Here is a 19,572-nt window from a genome sequence, read left to right as displayed (position 1 = left end):
AACGAGTGATTGAGTACAAGAGAGAGAATTTAAATGAGTAGTGCCTATGTCATCGGGCCAGTACTTGGATGTCCCGGGGGTGTCTAATCGTGTCCTGCATGTACCTCAATTTCTCAATTACTCAAGCTCCGCTCGCAATAATCTTGACACTTTAGAGATTCTTCAGCACTAATCTATCACTTTAGCTTGACTTAATATTTGCCTTTAGTGCCCCTTTAACTCAGCAGTTATAAGACCTCAACTTCTTGATACACTTAGAGACTCGCACCAATCTTGAAAGTACTTCTGAAAACTTGAGAACTCCAATGCCACCTGTAGAACTCTTGAATAACAATGACGTTAATATGCAAGGTGCAGTTTCGCTTGGGTAGCTGTGATGCTGCATGCACGAATTGTAGACACTGGATTGCATCTGCCCAACGCGAATGTTTTTGCATGTGTTGTTAAGGCGGGCACCACTGCCAATGTTGGTTCTGGTTGCACCTGCCCCGCAACTTGCAACAGCAACCACACGGTTTGTATGCAGTAGCACATGTGCGCCATCTACGGCACCATCTATTGACCAGCAGGATGTGCAAGCCTTCGGTGAGGTGAAACAAGTACATGCTCCACACCAGAGCTTACTTTACAGAGTTCAGTCTATTGGAAAAAGCAAGAGCACATGGTGGGACACTTGAAACAAAAACATTATCACATAGCACCAGAGTATTTTGCCTGCTACAATGTATAGCCATGATACATCACTGAAACTGACGGATCTGCAATTTGTATGCATGAGTTCACAGCTGTTGCGAAAAAGACAGTGAAAGAACATGTAGAGACGTGATCATGGCCAAGAGTTCTCTCTGCCTTGGCAGGGTTAGAATGCGAGTCATTCCGGCAAAGTCATGCACTGTGGCAGCAAGAGCCCTACAAGAAAGAAGAGCGTGCAGTGTCCCATACAAATTGGCTGTGGCCATTCGACTTCTTGACATGTATATATCGACACGTGCTGGGTTGTGCCCAAGGTCATGACGTGATGTTGTGCTGCTGATAAGCCGGTTGCTAGGTGTAGTTTTTATTGTATCTATTTCCCTGAGGTCGGGGGCACTGCGATCGCCAGAGTGTGAAGACGTGTCCCACTTTGGCTCTTCGATGTTTTCTTTTATGCTTGTGTGGAACTAACATTGAACATGGTAAAACGCTGAGCAACGACAGTGTGAGTACTTTCTGTGAGTGTGGTGTGCTTTTTCACGGCTCCAGTTGACGTTTTTTTCTGGCTACGAGGACATTTTCGATGGCGACCCGCAAGCCTAACCACGTCTGGGCCTAGCCCGACTGCGGCCTCGGCGAGGCCGGCCAGGTGAGCACGGCATCATGTCGCCACCACAGCAACATTCGCACTCAAGTGGACCCAGCGCGGGAACTCCATGCTCACCTCAGCTTAGAGACGCCGAAAAGTTGAAGAATAGCCCCTCCAAAATGCAGACAATGCGACGAGCGAAGCGCGCAGAGAGCGTCGCAACGCCCAGTGAACCCTCAATGGAAGAGGCCAGAAGGAGGGAGTCGCTAGTGAACAACCAAATGGATATTCAGGATGATAGCGAGGACGACAACGATGATAGCAACGACAAAGACAACGAGGAGGACAACGGATGGTCCTTTTTCAGCAAGCGGAAACCAAACAGAAAAGTCAAGCCCGAACAGCTTCGCCTCAAGCGGGTAAGTCGACCTCATTTTGCACTCTCGATCAGGCCACTTAACAAGGTACACGTGCAAGACATACCTAAGCAGGCTATAACAGCAACACTAGAGATGACGGCAAGAAGTTGGGAACTTGCAGAATTATCAATTTTCCGCTACGACCCTGCAGCGAACTGCATAAAGGTTACTGTCAGGGATGAAGAACACATGAAGAGGCTTGCAGCGCTGACACGATTAGCTGAGAAAATGAGCAGTCGCGTTCGTACGTATGAAGTGATAATTGAAAGAATGCCAACACAGAAGGTGGGGAACAGTCGGGGAGTCATCAAGGTGCGTCCCGGCCAGACCGTTGATTATATGAAGGATCACTTGAGATGCGAGACGGCAACTATCCTAGAGGCACGTCTGCTCGGAAAGACAAACATGCTGCTGCTAACGTTTAACACGGAATCTCCCCCAAACAGGCTCGTGTTCGATTATGAGATCACAAGGGTGCATGAGTACAGACCGAAGGTTATAGCTTGCTACAATTGTCACGGCTTGGGACACATTGTCAAGTATTGCCCTTCAGACGAAGTTTGTAAACAGTGTGTAGAAAACACCCTGAAGACAACGAATGCGACGAAGAGCTATTCTGTGTCGCATGCAAGACACAGGGCTACATATCGCTAAACTCAGCATGTCCTAGCCGTGCACCGAAAGACATTAAGAAAGTCGTGCTGAACATAGAAGGTCAGAGGACAGTGACCTGGTCTGAAAAAGTACTGGCGGGAACATCCACACAACCCACGCTATCCGCTCATTATGAGCAACAAATAAAAGAACTAAGAAAAGAAAATCAGCAGTTGAGAGCAATGCTGCAGCAAATACTCGCACGACTACCACCAGAGCAACGAGATACGCAACCACCGCCAACACCACGGCAACATGAATCAGAGACGCCGGGAGACCGAGAAAAACACACGCGTTCTAACAGTCGGGTCAGGCGATCAATTAGTCAGAAAACCACGGCAAACTCTAGAAAGCTGCAACACGCAGGACCTGCACAGACCCAGCAGAACCAGGCACCATCAGTGCCAAAACCACTAACAGCCCAAGACTCGGCTTATGCGCAGATGCTGAGCATCCTAAGGCAGGAAAGACACACTGAGACCCAGCGCCTCGACAAGAACCTACGAGAGGAATTTCAGACAGTAACGAATGCAATACAAACTCAGATGCAGGCGATATTCACAGAAATTCAGAGAAACATTCAGAAGCAACATGACGAACCTAAAAGGCGTAAGCCAGCAGATAAAAGATGACGGCATGGCCTATATGCATCCAATGGAACTGTCGAAGTTTTACGCAGAATGGATCCACACTAAGACAGCAAATTAAAAAATTCAAACCCCCTTGCCGTGCTTCTACAGGAGACAATGCACTATTCGAGGTTACCAAACCTTTCAGCAGGCTACGATACTACACCAGGGCAAAGGAAACCAACAAGCGCAAGGCCAAGCTGCTCTTTTAGTAAGACATGACTGCACCGCAACCCAACTGCAAATGCCAGATTTGTGTAATCATTTTAGAGAAATTGTGGCAGTAAAGCTATGTCCACGCGCCCACCGGCCAATGGTTGCAGTCTCCACGTACTACAGACCCCTAACGGGCAAGCACTGGATTGACTCCTACCAATGGCTCAGTAAGGTGCAGGAACAAGCCGGAGGCCTTCCCATTCTAGTGGGAGGAGATTTTAATGCCAAGCACCAAACATGGGGCTACGCCAAAGCTGACCCGAGAGGATGCATACTGCACGATGCAATAGAAATGTCAACTCTGGACATATGCAACACACCAGAAACACCAACTCGCATAGGGCTACACGCGCGACAACAGGACACAACGCCCGATCTGACACTAGCCACTCCAGGGCGCATAAGGCAATGGAACGTAGAATCGATGACATGGGGAAGCGACCATTTACCAATAATTATCATGCTCAATCGCAAAAAGATCCGAGAGAGGAGAGAAACAGTGTTTTTTGACTGGAAAAAATTTAGAATGGCTACCGGGGACTCTTTTGCGGACTTTGAACAATTCAGCACAATGATAGCGGAGGCACGGCCCAAGGCCAGAGAAACTATCCCATGCGATGACATTGCAACTCACATGGATATGCACCTTGCAAATCTATGGCGGAGGGTCAACCGCCTCACACAGCAATATCGGTATAAAGGAAAGCGTCACAAAGATCTAGTGCGCCTTAAACATCAATACCGACTCATCAAGGAATACCAACAACAACTCGAAGCAGACATGTGGCACAATACGTGCGCCAAGCTTGGCAGGGAAACCGGCCTAAAAAGGCTATGGCAGATTTTAAGGAGCCTGCTTGACAGCATGAAATGCGCACCTCCTCTCGCGGAGCTCTTTTTGCGAGAAGAGCCTGCCGTGCTGGAGGACCGCGTCATCCACACTTTCTTCCCACATGCTGCCGAGGCGCCTCCTGAACCGCTGCCTTCTGCAACGATAGACAACGTGAAAGAGGAGCTAGACACGCCCTTTACGCTGGGTGAACTTGTAGCAGCCCTTGTACAAGGCAAAACGAAGTCAGCTCCTGGGCACGATGGAGTGACTTGGCAAGAACTTCGAAGCCTCAGCAATGAAGCTCAAGAACAGCTCTTAACAATTATCAATGAATCCTGGGAACCCGGACTAGTGCCAGATTCACTAAAGCTATCTCTCATCTACCCTATACCGAAGCCGGGCAAAGACCACACGAAACCAGCTAACCTACACCCCATAGCTCTGACGTCAACTGTCTGCAAATTGATAGAAAGAATGCTACACACAAGAATGCAGCACTACCTTGAATATGTACAACCGGGTTTGCATCCTGTGCAGGCAGGTTTTCGGCCGAACAAGGGCACACATGACTGCCTGTGGTTGCTCCGCAGAGTGATCAACCGTAAGTCTCGCAAACAGATGCCTGACTATATTCTTGCAGTCGATATGCGTAAAGCATTCGATAACGTGAAACAAGAGGCCATCTTACAGGAATTGGCAACCAGGTACCCTAGCCAAAGAACATACAATTGGATACGTAGCTTCCTCCAAAGCAGACCAATCCAGCTCCATGGCAAGGCACCGGGATGGAGTCCGAAGACCTATTACTTGGATAGGGGAGTGCCCCAGGGCTCCATCCTCGGACCTATGCTATTCAATCTGGCCATGACACATGTGGCAGAAAGTCTTGAGCGAGACACTTCAGCCCGTTTTACTATTTACGCCGACGATATAACAATATGGACGGAAGTGGTGGATTATTCCGACATACAGAGCATGCAAACTGAACTACAAGCAGCGATCCTGAGCCTTAGCAACACTTTAGATAACCTCGGACTGCAACTCTCACCAGAGAAGACAGAATTGATCAGCGTAGACGGAAAGAAAGCAACCAATGTAAACAAGCAGATCACTTTACACATTGGCCAAAGCGATATTACGTCGGCCAATGGACAAATTAGGATTCTTGGAGCACAGATTGCTAGCTGCAACAGCCCCCAGCTATGGATTCGCACACTAAAGCAAAAATGGAGACCGCTGTTGCACATGGTTAGACGAATATCGAGCAAGTATGCCGGAGCGCGTCAGAAAGCGTGCCAAACGCTTGCAAAAGCAGTCGTGGTTGGAAGGATTCTTTACGGGGCACCCGTGTACGAATTCTCTGAACGAGACCTTGGCTACATCGAAGAGTTACACAGGGCCACCCTCCGTACGATCACTGGGCTACCGAAGCACACAAGGAACGAGGACCTGCTCAAGCTCGTAGCGATTCCACCTATACGGGACATAATCAGTGAAGCACGAATTCGAATGCGATCCCGGCTGGAAAACACAACCCAAGGAAAACAGATCATGGCACGGGATAAACAAGTCCATGCGAAGCCAGATCCCGCGGAAGCGACCATAACACCACCATAGGAAGCACCACTGGGCATACGGAGGCAACAACGCCCTACCGCCAGACGAAACGCGGAAGCTAGAAAAATATTTGAAAAGAGGTTGGAATTAAGAACGCCGCAGCACACCATTGACATCTACACGGACGCTGCAATCACAAACGACATAGCAAGCATGGCCTGGGTTAGCACATCTGCACCCCAACACAATGGCTATCACACATGTCAGCTTCCTGGGGGTGCAACCTTGCACACTGAGCTCTTAGCTATATGGGGAGCGGTCAACACCATTCCCATTGACATGGGAGACATTGTAGAGCAGAGTGTGCGAAATAATTATCGGATCCTTACTGATTCGTACGAAGCAGTGGCCGAATTAACGGGGCCTACGACAGATGATGCGGTGGCCAACGACACCAGAAAAAAGCTATAGAGAATACAGGACAATGGGACAAATGTTGAAATCCTATGGACACCGGCACGGATGGGGGAAACGCAGCAGCTCACACAGCTGCCGCGCAAGCGGGTGGGCTTGATTATGCGTACAGCTCCCCACACTCCATTTCCTGGCAAAACCCCGCGGACCATAATCCAAACCCTAAGATATCGTCCGAAGGCTCTCCTAGCAGAGCACTGATGCATTACATTCGTACTAAAAGAAAAGCAGACAGTAAACTGAGATTATTAGAAGCTACACCAGTACATGTGTTTGACGACAAGGGCGGGCTTACTCGCACGGAAGAGGTTTTTTTTAATAAGGTTATGGCCAACGCTGCATACACACCACACATACTTGAGAAATGGCACCAACCCAGATAAGCTACGATTGCGAAGACTTATACCCGATGCACACATTGCCATGAGTCATGCAGAGCAGACTTGCAACACCTCATTTGGAGCTGTGCAGCTTTTTCACAAGGGAGATCCAACATTCAGCATTTACTACACGAAGACATTAGAACACTAGGAATTGCAATACAAACTAACAATGAAACACAGAAAGCCATTGCGACATATGGCAGACAAAGTGGCCTGTTTCGAGTAGTGTAGAAGGGGTCAATCAGCCCATGTGAGAGCGGTGGAACTGAGCATGCACCTGAGCCTGCATAAGGCGGAAGATCCAAGACTGAGATGAAGATGTGCTTCAGCCAACAGTCTGGGAACCCATATTCCCTTCCCTCCTAATCCCCATCAGCGGTCTAGAGCCGTCCCCTTCCTTAAAATAAAGGTTTTATTCATTCATTCATTTCCCTGAATATGAAATCAGAATTGTGCGTTGTCTGGGAGGGGTCACAATCGCATTGGGAATCCACTGATGGCCGAACCCTTCTATAAATGACTGCTCCAGACTCCTCGTGCTATTAATTTTGTTCATTCTAGACAGTGTAAAGACTCATTCACACCAGCGACTGACAACGGTTGCACAACCACAATAGTCGCAAAGCAACCTGTCGCAAATGGTCACTTTTCTTCAAAAGCAACCATTTTGATGGTGATGTGTGGTGTTTAATGGCGCAAGGGTCAGCTATAGCTATGGCCAAAGAGTGCCATGACATATGGTAATAAATTGTCTATGTATTATGTATGAAATGATTAAATGAGTTGCAAATGGTAGATGTAACATGGCTGTATAAAGGCCTAAAAACAAGTTGCTGTAAATTGCACAAAATATACGAGTATTAAAATAATGACAATGACTGACGGTGTTAGCTATCAGCATAAAAGTTCCGTTATGAAGAGACGATATAATAAAGCGTATGCAATAGCACAAGTGCTTCAAGAGGGTCCTTGCAGTCAAGGGCTGAGAGGCATGTGCTGTGAAAACTTTTGCACTGCAGCTGCAGCCTGCAAGGCGAGCCTGCACTACAGATAACTTGACCAGATAATTTGTATGGTGTTTACTTCTGCTAGAAACTTCAAGACTGTTCTAAAATCAAAACGAGGCTCATGGCTCAGAAAGAATGCTGGGTGAAGAGGGATGTGCTCATGATAGCTGAGCACATCCCAATGGCATATAAATATCTATTTAGATGTCATCCACATATACAGAATAAAACATTGTATGTGATATAACAGTATGGAGCCAGTTCATTTTTAGCACAAATAGAGTACAGCTCAGCACACCACCTTGTGGTACACCAGCCTCCGGTGTAAATGGACGAGAGAGGATGTTGCCAACTGTATACGGAATGTGTGGTACGACAGGTAACTCAATCACATTCAGTAAATTGCCATGAACTCCCATTCCAGCCAGATCACTGCGAATTACAAGACGCCAAGTTGTGTCTTTTGCCTTCTCCATATATAAAAAATACTGATAAGGAAAACTGTTTATGCACAAAGGCATCACGGATAGCCTTGATGCGGACAAGCTGATCTGTTGTGAATCTACCTTCTCTGACATCGGGGGCTATTATATTGTTCATTGTTCAGAAAGGAAACGCAAGCAAGGCAGATGACGATTACATTCTAAGAAAAGTTTAAACCCTTTAAGTTGTATCTTGCCACATAACAATAAATGTCATCTGTCTTGTCTGCATTTCCTTTAACGCTGCGAGCCCGGTACTTCGAAGTCGTGAATGGCATGCACATTATCAGCATGACAGAGCATTCGTGACGTGTAAGTAGCGAGCTCAGCGCTTTGAAGAAAGGAAACACAAGTAAAACAGATGACGATTACTGTTGTGTGGCAAATATACACCCCAAAGGGTGTACATTTGTTTAAGAGTGTACTAAGTGCACGGACATGATCCCAGGGCAAATGTGTCAGTTCGAAAAAACCTATTCCAGTCAGCTGAATCGACTTTCCATCGAGGAATCTGCGCAGAACACTCAGCCTGTTTTGTAAGGTTTAAAACGATGGGGAAATGGTCATTTCCATGAGGATTATTAATCACATCCTACTCCAGATACGGCACAATTGAACTGGACGCTATGCTTAAGTCTATGGAAGAAAAGGTTTCATATGTAGGGCTGTAGAATGTTGGTTCTTTCTTGTTAAGCAAGCAGGCACTTGAGGTGAAGAGGAAGTTTTCTATTAGCGTCTCCTCTCGCATCACAGTGAGAGTCGCCCCACAGAGTACAATGTACCTTTAGATCTCCGACAACTATATATGGTTGATGAAGCTCATCAATAAAGCTTTAAAATGTTGCTCTAGAGAGTTGATAACTCAAGGGGGATGTATATAGATGCGATGGTGACTAGCTTATTGAATAGCACTGCTTCGATAGCAACTGCCTCAAGGGGGGTTCGGAGTTGTAGTTGCCGACAGGCAGCGCCTCTGTTGACTATTATAGCTACACCACCGGACAACACGAAAGCATCTTGTCGGTCTCTCTGGAAAATGACGTATTGCCGGAGAAAGTTTGTGTCCATAGATTTAAGGTGTCTCAAACACACAGCACCTTTGTATTTGTGTAGAAGTTCTCTAATGTCATTGAGGTTGTGGATAGACCTCTCATGTTCCAGTGTTATACTTTTGTATCCGTATTGTTAGTGTTTTAATGCTGTGTTCTCTTACGGAGCCTTTTCAGGGCCTGTAATTGGGGGTTTGTCTTTCTTGAAGCGGTCGCAAGAATCGCACCGCTCCCAAGGCGCTGGCTGCACCATCTAGCTTGGAGTTGTGTCCATCGACTCCTGGGAGCCACTGGACTCACTCGAGCGGGGTGTTTTTGGGGTAGGCCTTGCCTTGAAAAGCAGGGCCTTGGAGGGCACCATTCCAGAGGTCGATGGGCCCTCCTTCAGAGACTGCCCAGCAGCACTGACTGCTGTTGCCTGGGGGGCTGGTGGCACTGCTGCAGCCACACTCTTTGTGGGTCGGGCCGATGCTGGAGTCTGCTGCGGCATTGCCCCCATGCATGCCGCACCAGCATACCCAGCGGTATGAAGGAATGAAACCCGCTTCCATGCTTCCTGGAAAGATATGTTTTCTTTTACTTTTAGTGTGATGATGTCTTTCTTTTTTTCCCGTAAGGCAGGATCGAGAATACACTGCATGGTCACCATTGCAATTTGGACAGTGGAGCGCGCCACTACTGTTGTCAGATGTGTGTTCATGGTCAGCACATTTTGCGCATGTCAGTAGGCCTCATCAGCTTTGCGAGCCATGGCCGAACCTTTGGCATTTGAAACCTCTACGCGGGTTTGGAATATGCAGTCTTACTCCGATTTTAGTATATCCAGTTTCGAGGGTCTCTGGAAGAGTACTGGAGCCAAATGTAAGGATTAGATGCTTCATGGGAATTTCAATGTTGTCTCGTTTAGCCTTTATTTGTTGTACTTATGTCATATTTTGTTCTTTCCAGCCCTCTAGAAGCTCTTCGTCGGTCAAGTTCGAAAGGTATCCATCAGAAATTACTCCTTTGGATGTGTTCATTGATCGGTGTTAGGTCACCGTGATTCACACATCAACGAATGCTATGAGACTCGAGAGTTTTCCATGCTAGTGGTGGTCGCGAACCTGAAGGAGGAGGTCGCCACTGGCCCTTTTCGTCACCTTCTAGATTGGTTAAGACATTTGGCAACAGTGAAAGATGAGATCATTTTTACAGTCTTTTCAGGGTTCTCACTATGAATAATGTGAAATCATGGCACCGTTTCCTTGCAAGGGCCAAAAAACTGCAACATTTATTTAGTGTGCCCTCTTTTGGTAAGATGGCAATCAGGCAGACAAGGGAAGGACAATAAATCTATAAATATCTACTTCATTTCGGCAGCTATGCCAGCCACCCACCACCGAGCCCAACAAGGGGGCGCTAGAAGACCCAAAACAAACGCAGACACCAGCTGTACGTAGCCACTATAACCTACAGGAGACCCAATGTTGGATAAACTACACCAGGTGAACCCTTGCTGCCTGAAAAATTGGAAGTTAAAGTGAACAGAAGACAAGAGTTAGAAAGTGAAAGACGAAGGTCAGAGAGAAGGAGAGGAAAAGGAAACTACCAATTTCCCCCGGGTGGGTCAGTCTGGGGGTGCCGTTTATGTGAAGCGGAGCTCAAAGAGGTATGTTGCCTCCGCCAAGGGGCCATAAAGGTTCACACACCTGGCCAGGATTCCCTGTCCTCGAACATGGCTAAGCTGTACATGGCTAGACGTGGGAGGATCCGACCCCTATCTGCTCGGGTTCGTGGTGTCAGAAAAGCGACCAATTTGTGCCAGTCACTCGCTGCTACATTTTTCTGTCGCACAACTGCAGTCACAAAACTGCTGAACCAATCAGATGTGTAGGAGCAGGATGTCTGTATACACTGATACTTATGTTGAATTCCAATGGCGGTGTCGGAGCAAGTTTTTCTGCTCGTTTCGGAGCAAGTTTGTTCCAATGAGAGAGTCGGAGGGGATTCAGAGCAGGAGTCACTTCGCGGAGCAGAAAACGATGCTCCGCCAAAATCGGCAGAGTCGACCGGAACTCTGCGTGACGTATTTCCTTTACCACGTTTGTCTGCTGGGAGGCGCCACTGGTCACGACTCGTGAGGAAGCAAAAGCTGCTGCACGCTTGGTGAGATATCCATTCCGCACTTTTAAAATCAACAGGTGAACGGCGCTGAAGAGACAAGTGACCGGTGCGGCGGTGCTGGGTGCAAACAGCGGAAGGAAATGACAACACGCAAGGTATCCTGGGTAACTCGGTGATACAATTCCGGCGGCGCAGGCTGTGTTCCACTCGCGGATCTGGAGGTGTTGCTCTACGCCAGAGTCGAGTGCTCGCTCGCAGAGTCCGTCGGCTGCTCCGACTCCGCCATTGGAATTCATTATTTTACGTGGAGATGGAATTGTGAGCAGATGGCTACTGGCCGGTCACACTTGCCAGTGTGAGCATGGGTCGCCTTTAGTCACCTTCTGGCTGTCAGTCTTAAATGATCGCGCGACCTCAAGTTGCAGGTGTGAATGTTCCTTATGATGTGGGAAAACTAGCGATGATGCAAGTATTACCAGTCAACCTGGAGGAAAGTGGCCATGGCGTAGTGATAGGAAAGCTCAGTTTGTCAACAAATGATTGTTGGTTCAATCGCAGGTGTAACTACTCATTTTTTTTTCCCCTTTCAGGACATCATGGCCTTGCCTGAACTAAAGCGTGACAAAAAAAGAAATGAACATGATCAGCCTTTTTTCTTATCTTAGAACTGCTGTTGATGGTAAAAAAATCAATAATCATTCAGCAAAAACCCCCTTCAGACACAATAACATGCTAACTTGGGCTAGTTGGTACATGTCTGAAGAAAATGAGTAACAGCGCTGAACAACGGGACATGACTGCAACAGATAAAGTGCTGAGGGGCAACGCTTTATCTGTCTCAGTCCCGTCCCGTTGTTCAGCGCTGTCACTCGCTTCCCCCTTCAGTCACGATATGAACCTAACAAGAATGAGTTATTTAAGTTATGACGAGGTTTCACATCCAAAAGATACACTAGGCTCAACATTGTGCTCATTTGGACCAGTTGGTACATACATGGGTAAGGAAACAGTGCTTTTGAGTGGAGTAAGGGCAGTGCGAGTGTCTGTCGTCTCCTCTTGTCCTATTCGAAAGCACTGTTTCTTCGCTCAAATACACTGGACACAATGTAATGGAGTGTTCCAGGTGAATTTTGTCAATCTTAAACATGCACCTAAATGCAAATACAACTGGTGTTTCTGTGTTCCGTCCCATCAAAATCTGGCCACCACGACCAGGAATTCAACTCTCAATATTCTGCTATACAACAGACTGCCATGGATATATTATACTAGGTGATACAGAATTTTTAAAATCACCAATAGTAGACAGCGTAATTCTTATCCTTGAGCTGTATTATTCAAAAAGGCAGACATTACTAGCACAATAAATTGAAATATATTCAACTCATTAGCTTTTTAATTATTTACTTTACGGCACATGTTGTAATTTATTAACTGTAGCCTGTGAGTTTGCAAGATGTGTTCACTTGAAATAGACTTCCAGGAGGACACTAGTTTCAAAATATTATTTCCCAAGGCCTGGGACAAAATACATGGGTGATCCAGTTACTTTTGTGCTTCAATGCAGAAAGTAATGTTTTGTTAAAAAAGTAAGTGGAACAACAGTGCCTGATACTTTGGTGTTGTGCTTTTTGCTACTAAACAGATGAAGTGTGCTTTGGTACATGAGTACTGCGTGTCAACAGAATACTATGAACTACTAACAATACTAAATAATAATAAAGTATTTGCTATTGTCTATCACCCACTAGGTGGAAACTGCAGGCATTTTATAGAATTTTACAAATGTTTCTTCATCTGCAAGAATAACTTTCACTCGACATGCAGTGGAGATTTCAATATCAATATACTGGAAGACAGCATCGCCTCCAAGGAATTTGATACATTGTTGCCATCTGGTTTCAAAAATTTCATTACCACACCAACTCACATTAAATGTTTCACACCGTCATGCCTCGACGTTATAGTAATAAACGTCGAAACTAATATTTACACCGCTGGTACTACTGTTTTGGACCTGAGCGATCACTGTTTATGCACTGTATAAAGATGAAAAAGGCATTAGAAATGATAATATGGAAACTTTTACTGTTCAGTATATTATGGAGAGCAGACAGATCGCCTTTAAGGGCGAAATAATGGGTCTTCTGTCTTGGATATAGCAGACGTCAATGAGGCTTACAATTAACTCATTAAACATCTTTTTAAAATATATAAAAATCATTTTCCCATGAAACAAACAAAACCGCCGAAAAAAGCAAGAAAGCTGTGGATAATGAAAGCACACTTGAAAATGACCAGACGTTAAAATTCCATGTATCATTCATTTTTACACTCTTAGACAAATGTACACCCTTCGGGGTATATCTCTGCCACACCACAATAATAGTCATCTGCCTTGCTTGAGTTTCCTTTCTTGAAAACGCTGCGCTCGCTACTTTCCTGCCGAGAAAGCTCTTTCATGCTCATAACGCACATGCTGTTCGTGACTTGGAAGTACCGGGCTTGCAGTGTTAAAGAAAGGAAGTGCGGACAACACAGATGACTATTATCGTTGTGTGGCAAGATACGACCCAAAGGGTGTAATTTTGTTTAAGTGAGTACAGTCACATTCTACATTGCATTTAAAAGAACATATTTTTTTAAACCAATTAAATTCGGAACTTAGGCGTACAAAGCGGGCTTATTATGAGCAGTTTTCCTTAACTGCCGCACAGCAATGCCCTAACAAGACATGGAAAATAATGGATGATATTCCTGGCTGTCCGACAAAAACAAGCATTCCAAACAGCGTGCTTCATGATGGTACTGAACTCAGGGGTAAGGCCTTTGCAAATCCACTTTAATCAACACTTCACTAAAGCTGCCATTCCTTCTGCCTACCCACTCCGTGCAGAAACTTTGGGAACAACAAATGCTAGTATTTTTACCGATAGCATTTACTTTCAGCCTACTGATGATTATGGAGTGTGTACCACATTTAATTCCTTAAACAGTAAAGCCTTAGACATCAATAACCTACAATTAGGACACATTAAGCACAGCATAACTATTATTTGCCCTGCTCTTGCTCACATGTTCAATTTAACGCTTCAATCGGGCATGTTAACCCAAGCAATGAAGTAAGCTAGAGCTTCAGCAATCTTGAAGGGTGATAGTCCTAATGACCCAAACAACTATAGGCCAATTTCGGCATTGCCCGTGTTTTCAAAGGGCCTCGAAAAAATTACTGTCATATCGTCAATTTCTTTGATAAACTTGGTGTTATAACTAACACACAAGTATATACGAAACATAGATCAACAAAAACAGCCCTACTGTCAATAAAGGAAAACATAATAAAAAAAACAGAATGTAATATCTACACACTTGTGTTATTTAAAGACTTCAGTAAGGCATCTGACTGCCTCAGCCACAACATCTTATTAGATAAACTGGAGTGTTTACGGAATATGTGGTAGCTGTTTATCTGTTTAAATCTTATCTAAATTACATATTCTAGAGAGTGTATGTGAACGGTCACAAGTCTTTCCTAATGAACAGATTTGGCGTACCACAAGGAAGCATACTAAGACCACTTTTATATGATGTCTAAATCAATGATATTGTAAAAATTGATACTAAAGCTCAATTCATTATATATGCTGATTACAGCACTGTCACGATATCTGGAAATGATGTGCACAGCTTCACAGTAGAATGTAATCAACTGCTAGAAAGATAATCTACCTGGTCTTAGCTAAATCAAATTAAAATTAATGTGATTAAAACTAAGATACTCATTTTTCACTCCATGAATAAGTTACTCCAGTTAAATAATACCATCACATTTGAAGGTCAGAAAACAGAAATAGTTGGCAGTCATAAAATTCTTGGCACCTGTCTTGGAATATACACAAATTATCTCGGTAAAAAGCTTTCTTCCATGACAGGGGTTGCATCACATGTCGTAATGTACTTCCTATAAGAGCCAAAGTGCGGATTTACAATTGATAAATTAACCCACACTAAATTATTGCGCTTTCGTATGGTCTACAACCACCAAAACTAACGTACATACAGTTGTATGTCACAGAAGATAATTCACTTTGTTGGAAATATACATTTTTAAAGCACCACAGAAGCGTTCCCCGAGTACAATGTTATTCGAATTGATAACCTATACACTTTTCATTTATTACATACGGCACAATAGTCTTCAGAATTTGCTAGAAACATAAAACAATTACCCTCCTCAGAGCATCATCGTATTAATGCAAACACAAGAAATCCTGAGATATGGTCAATTCCATACTTAAGAACTCTACAAGCATCAGTAATTAATACAAAACCAACCATTCACTTTGAACAAATACAAATATATCAAGAATTTCAGTAGGAAAGAACTCTTGCTCTTACTTTGTTCACTTGTAATGTACCTAATGTGATTATTAGTCTTCCTTTCTGTATCGTTACGAGTATATACTGTACAACCTGTTTCGTTTTCTTAGCAAATGTTAATTTTATAATTTTCAGCCTCATGCTACATTGTATAGCTGGTGTTAGATTGTTTTGTATAGCTAGTATTGCTACAGTAGTGTTGTATACAATTCATTGTTAGAACTTCCTCAAATGCGAGTAACTCTCCGTGATGGAAATAATGCTGCAGTCTTTCCGTCCGCAGCCATTCCGTTCATGAGGAATTCCAGCGATATACGTAAATTACTGTACATCCACACATACTGTTTGCTGTACTACTGCCTTGCCTGGTCTTTTGGGTCACATCACGCTATGTTTGTGGCTTTTAACCCAAAATGACCATCCTGCATGTAAACTGGAGAATAAAATTGATTTGATTTTTAAGGCGAGTTTGGTGATGCATATCTATGAACTGGTGCTTATTCTGGAAACTCATTCCATGAGAATACGCCTTGCAAGCTCACCGGCTACAATTCGTAAATTGCAATGTCTAAAATAAAGTAAATTTTTTTTTAAGTATCTGAAAATATGTTTCAATTTCTCTTGCAATAATGTTCGCCTCTAATTCAGCTCAAGGACTAGAATTCTGTTATCTGCAACAGGCAATTTCTAAAATTCCACAGAACTTAAATATGATCCCCCTGTATACGTTTTATACATTAAAACCTTGACAGCCTTTCTGTAATCCAAGAGAATACTGCCCATTTGGATTAACAAAACGACGGTAGACTCGTTCGAGCCTGTTACGATAAATCTGCTGCTGATTCGCCAGTCTCACATGTCAGGAAATCGAAGGTTCACGATCTTTAAACAATTTTAAAAGTTGGAATGTTAAAACGGTCGTAAGAGTGTCCGAAAACTCCTGAAGAACCGTACAGGCGGCCTGCCGACAGAAGCAATAAGACAGCCGGTCGTAAGCTTACCTCGCAAAAAAACTCGTTCCCTCGTAGTCCGCAGAACCACGATATCCATGATACTTCCTCCGAAGAACTCATTGTCTCAGACAGCTTACCTAGACCAAATCGCAAAGGAACAAAGTCAAAACCAACTGCTTATTCGCCTCCAATTCTGACAGACCTACGAACTTTCACAAAAAATCGTAAGCACGCATTCGTTAACCGCAGCAATGCAGTCAACCAAATGCAACTATCGTGTGCTAATACGAATCATTATGAACGTTGAGTAGCAGTGGCAGCAAGTATATTAAAATGCAATCTGTAGCATTCTTAAAATCGAGATGGTATGCTCAGGTCTAAGTAAAATACACCATGGAAAACTATTGTACGGTATCGTATTTAGAATCAACCGCTAAAGTGAACCGACTAATTTTGTTATAATTTATATCAGCCGGTAGCTCACCTTTTTCTGAGAAAAGCTTGGCAGAGATATATTGCCTAAACGCGGTACAACACTGCAGTGACCGCCGTGACTGCTAACCACCGCGGACTACAGACTGACGAGGACAGCACATTAATCCAATTTCCTAATGTCAACACTTCCTTAAAGAGGGCGCAGCTAATATGTTGTTAATAGAAAAAAAAATACGTTCTCATTGCTCAATATCTTAATTTTAAACATAAATTTTATTTTAGTACTATACAAATACAAAATTGTTCTTAAATAAATTTGATTTTTTTTACAAATGCAGCGATGTGCTGTTCTGTGGCGCTACGACGAGACCAACGAGACGGTCTTTTGAGGGATCGCCCAACATTTGTGCGCAGGCGCAAGTAAGAGCGGGCGCGAGTTTTGCTTCTTAAATATATGCCCAATATGACTCTGCCTAGGCACTGGGCAACCGAAGGCAACTTTTCTATGCGAATGAGGGGTAGGGTACATTTACTAGTACAAATGTGAATAATGCGCACCATTCGCCATAAAGACGCGTAAACCCGCTCAAGAGAATTGAAATAACGTGTGTCTCACAGGTACGTCTGTGAGATGCACCTCTTCTTGGCAAACAAAGAACCACATCAAATAGACTCGTGCATGAAAGATGCACAGGAAGAACCTTGCCAAGAACAAGTTAACGAGCGAAAGTGCAAAATAAAGATTTCTAGTAGCGTTTTTCGAATTAGCTCTGGAAGAAGTATAGAGAAATGTATATTTGCGGAACAATCACAGTTCTTTTGGATCCCTATACTGCTCTACCAAGTGCCAAAACCGACTCGTGTTGTTATTTAGGAAGTTGCGTAATAATGCGTGGTCACCAGTCCCGTACGACTCCGTAGAACGCAGGACGCTGCGGCTCTAGACGTACTGCGCCCATCGCGGAAGGTTAGAAAAACACCCCTATTAGCACAGCAGGGATGTGGCTACGTCAGGCGGCTCGATTGATAACTGTAGAAGCGTCATTCAATACATGCGGAATTATTTTCCACTTCCGGCGGCATTTTCTCTACTTCCTTTCTAAATAAAGAGATGTTGATCCATAAATATTTCCACAAACAATTTTCGATTTCCCCCCCTGTTTGGCTGTTGCCTTGGCTTTCTCCCTAGCAGATCGCTTAATTTCTCATCTCCTTGCGACTCTTGTTTCCAGTTGCCAGTTTTGCACGAAAAGTGCTGCACAATTAGGGAAAAACCGGACGAGGTAACGGGTGACAGTCATATTGCTTATGGGTGAACCGTTATTGCAGGGTCTGATATATATGATGGAAGATGTTTCGCAATATTTTATTTTCCACCTTATCTAACCCATATCGCGGATATATGGTTCCGAGGATCTGCCAGTGTAGCGGCAAGCTGTCACTCTAGGAAATAATGAAGCAAAAGGAAAAGTTAAAGGCAACTGGCGTTTTCTCCGGCCTCAACGAACACCTCCTGCCTCAACTCGTTCCAGGAGCATACAGACCAGCTGACTATATGAACCGAATCCCTTTCCTGGGCCCTGGAAAGAAAGAAGGTTGAACTAACGAAGCAACAGCGATTCGCATGATCGTTGAATAGATGTCATAAAAATCGTGTTGGGAATTATAAATAAAATAAAATATTATAATTAAAACAATGAACTACGCCCTGCCTGCTGCAATAGATGGTGACAACAGAATTCTTCTTTAAAAAAAAAAATTATGGGGTTTTACGTGCCAAAACCACTTTCTGATTATGATCGAGGCACGCCGTAGTGGAGGACTCCGGAAATTTTTACCACCTGGGGTTCTTTAACGTGCACCTAAATCTCAGTACACGGGTGTTTTCGCATTTCGCCCCCATCGAAATGCGGCCGCCATGGCCGGGATTCGATTGAATTCATCTTGAGTTAACCGCGCGGGCACCGAATCGATGAGAAAACATGGCCTCCACACCCCAGGAGATTAACTACAGCCATCCAAAAGGAGTGAAGAAATTGACAACCATTCCACTCTGTGAAGATGGAATGGCAGCGAAAACTGACGACGGTCAAAGCTGTCAAACGAAAAGCAGTTGTGTTTCACCTCCGCTGCGGCTCGGCCCGAAGATGTTACCGGGCCCACCTGCGGCGGAGGTGAAGCAGGCGTAAAAGCGCTCGCCATACGTGGATCCATCCCGAAGTTAGTGCAATGCCGGGCCGACTCGCGGTGGAGGTGAAGCAGGCGTTAAGCACTCCTCATACGTGGGCCCATCCCGAAGATTCCGAAGGGCGTGTTATATAGGTTCCCGAGTCCACAGGGGTATCTGCCATTATTCATGGACCCCTTTTGCACTATCACCAGGATCGGCCCACATGATGGTTTTTTTCTGTTAACGGACACCGAAAAAAAAAAAAAAACTACGGAAGTTAGTCAAACACTGCTTTCGCTGCAAAAGGCAGCAAATGCATTAAAGCCTCTAACCCCACAGCTAGAATAGAACTGGCAGAACTTTCCAAGTTTCCAAGTTAATCAACAAGCGTAAGTATATTTATTTGTCGGCACTTTAGGAATGTGTGTGAGGAGTGGTGGTATGGGCGGAAAGGGGGGGGGGGGAGGGGTATGCCGCTTAATGACGGGGAGGGGGGTGGCCGCCCCCTCCCCCCCGGGTATACGTGCCTGAGCTTGAAAATAACATC

The 19,572-nt window shown here is 44.7% G+C and overlaps 1 protein-coding gene across 1 annotated transcript in view; it reads right to left on the bottom strand.

The window, feature by feature from the left end:
• CkIIbeta (casein kinase II subunit beta) overlaps positions 1–16,998 on the bottom strand; it is a 78,680-nt gene extending 61,682 nt beyond the window's left edge. Inside the window, exons 1-2 of the mRNA XM_050195243.2 lie at positions 16,905–16,998; positions 16,469–16,557 (exon numbers count right to left, since the gene is read on the bottom strand). Coding sequence (XP_050051200.1) covers positions 16,469–16,540 — 72 coding nt within the window. The 5' untranslated portion in view covers positions 16,541–16,557; positions 16,905–16,998. The remainder of the gene's footprint in view (positions 1–16,468; positions 16,558–16,904) is intronic.
• Between the last annotated feature and the right edge of the window lie 2,574 nt (positions 16,999–19,572).

This window comes from Dermacentor andersoni, chromosome 1, assembly GCF_023375885.2.
Source record: "Dermacentor andersoni chromosome 1, qqDerAnde1_hic_scaffold, whole genome shotgun sequence".
Classification (NCBI taxonomy): Eukaryota; Metazoa; Arthropoda; class Arachnida; order Ixodida; family Ixodidae; genus Dermacentor; species Dermacentor andersoni.
The sequence above is the reverse complement of the archived record's forward strand: the minus strand, read 5'-3'. Positions and strand labels throughout refer to the sequence as shown.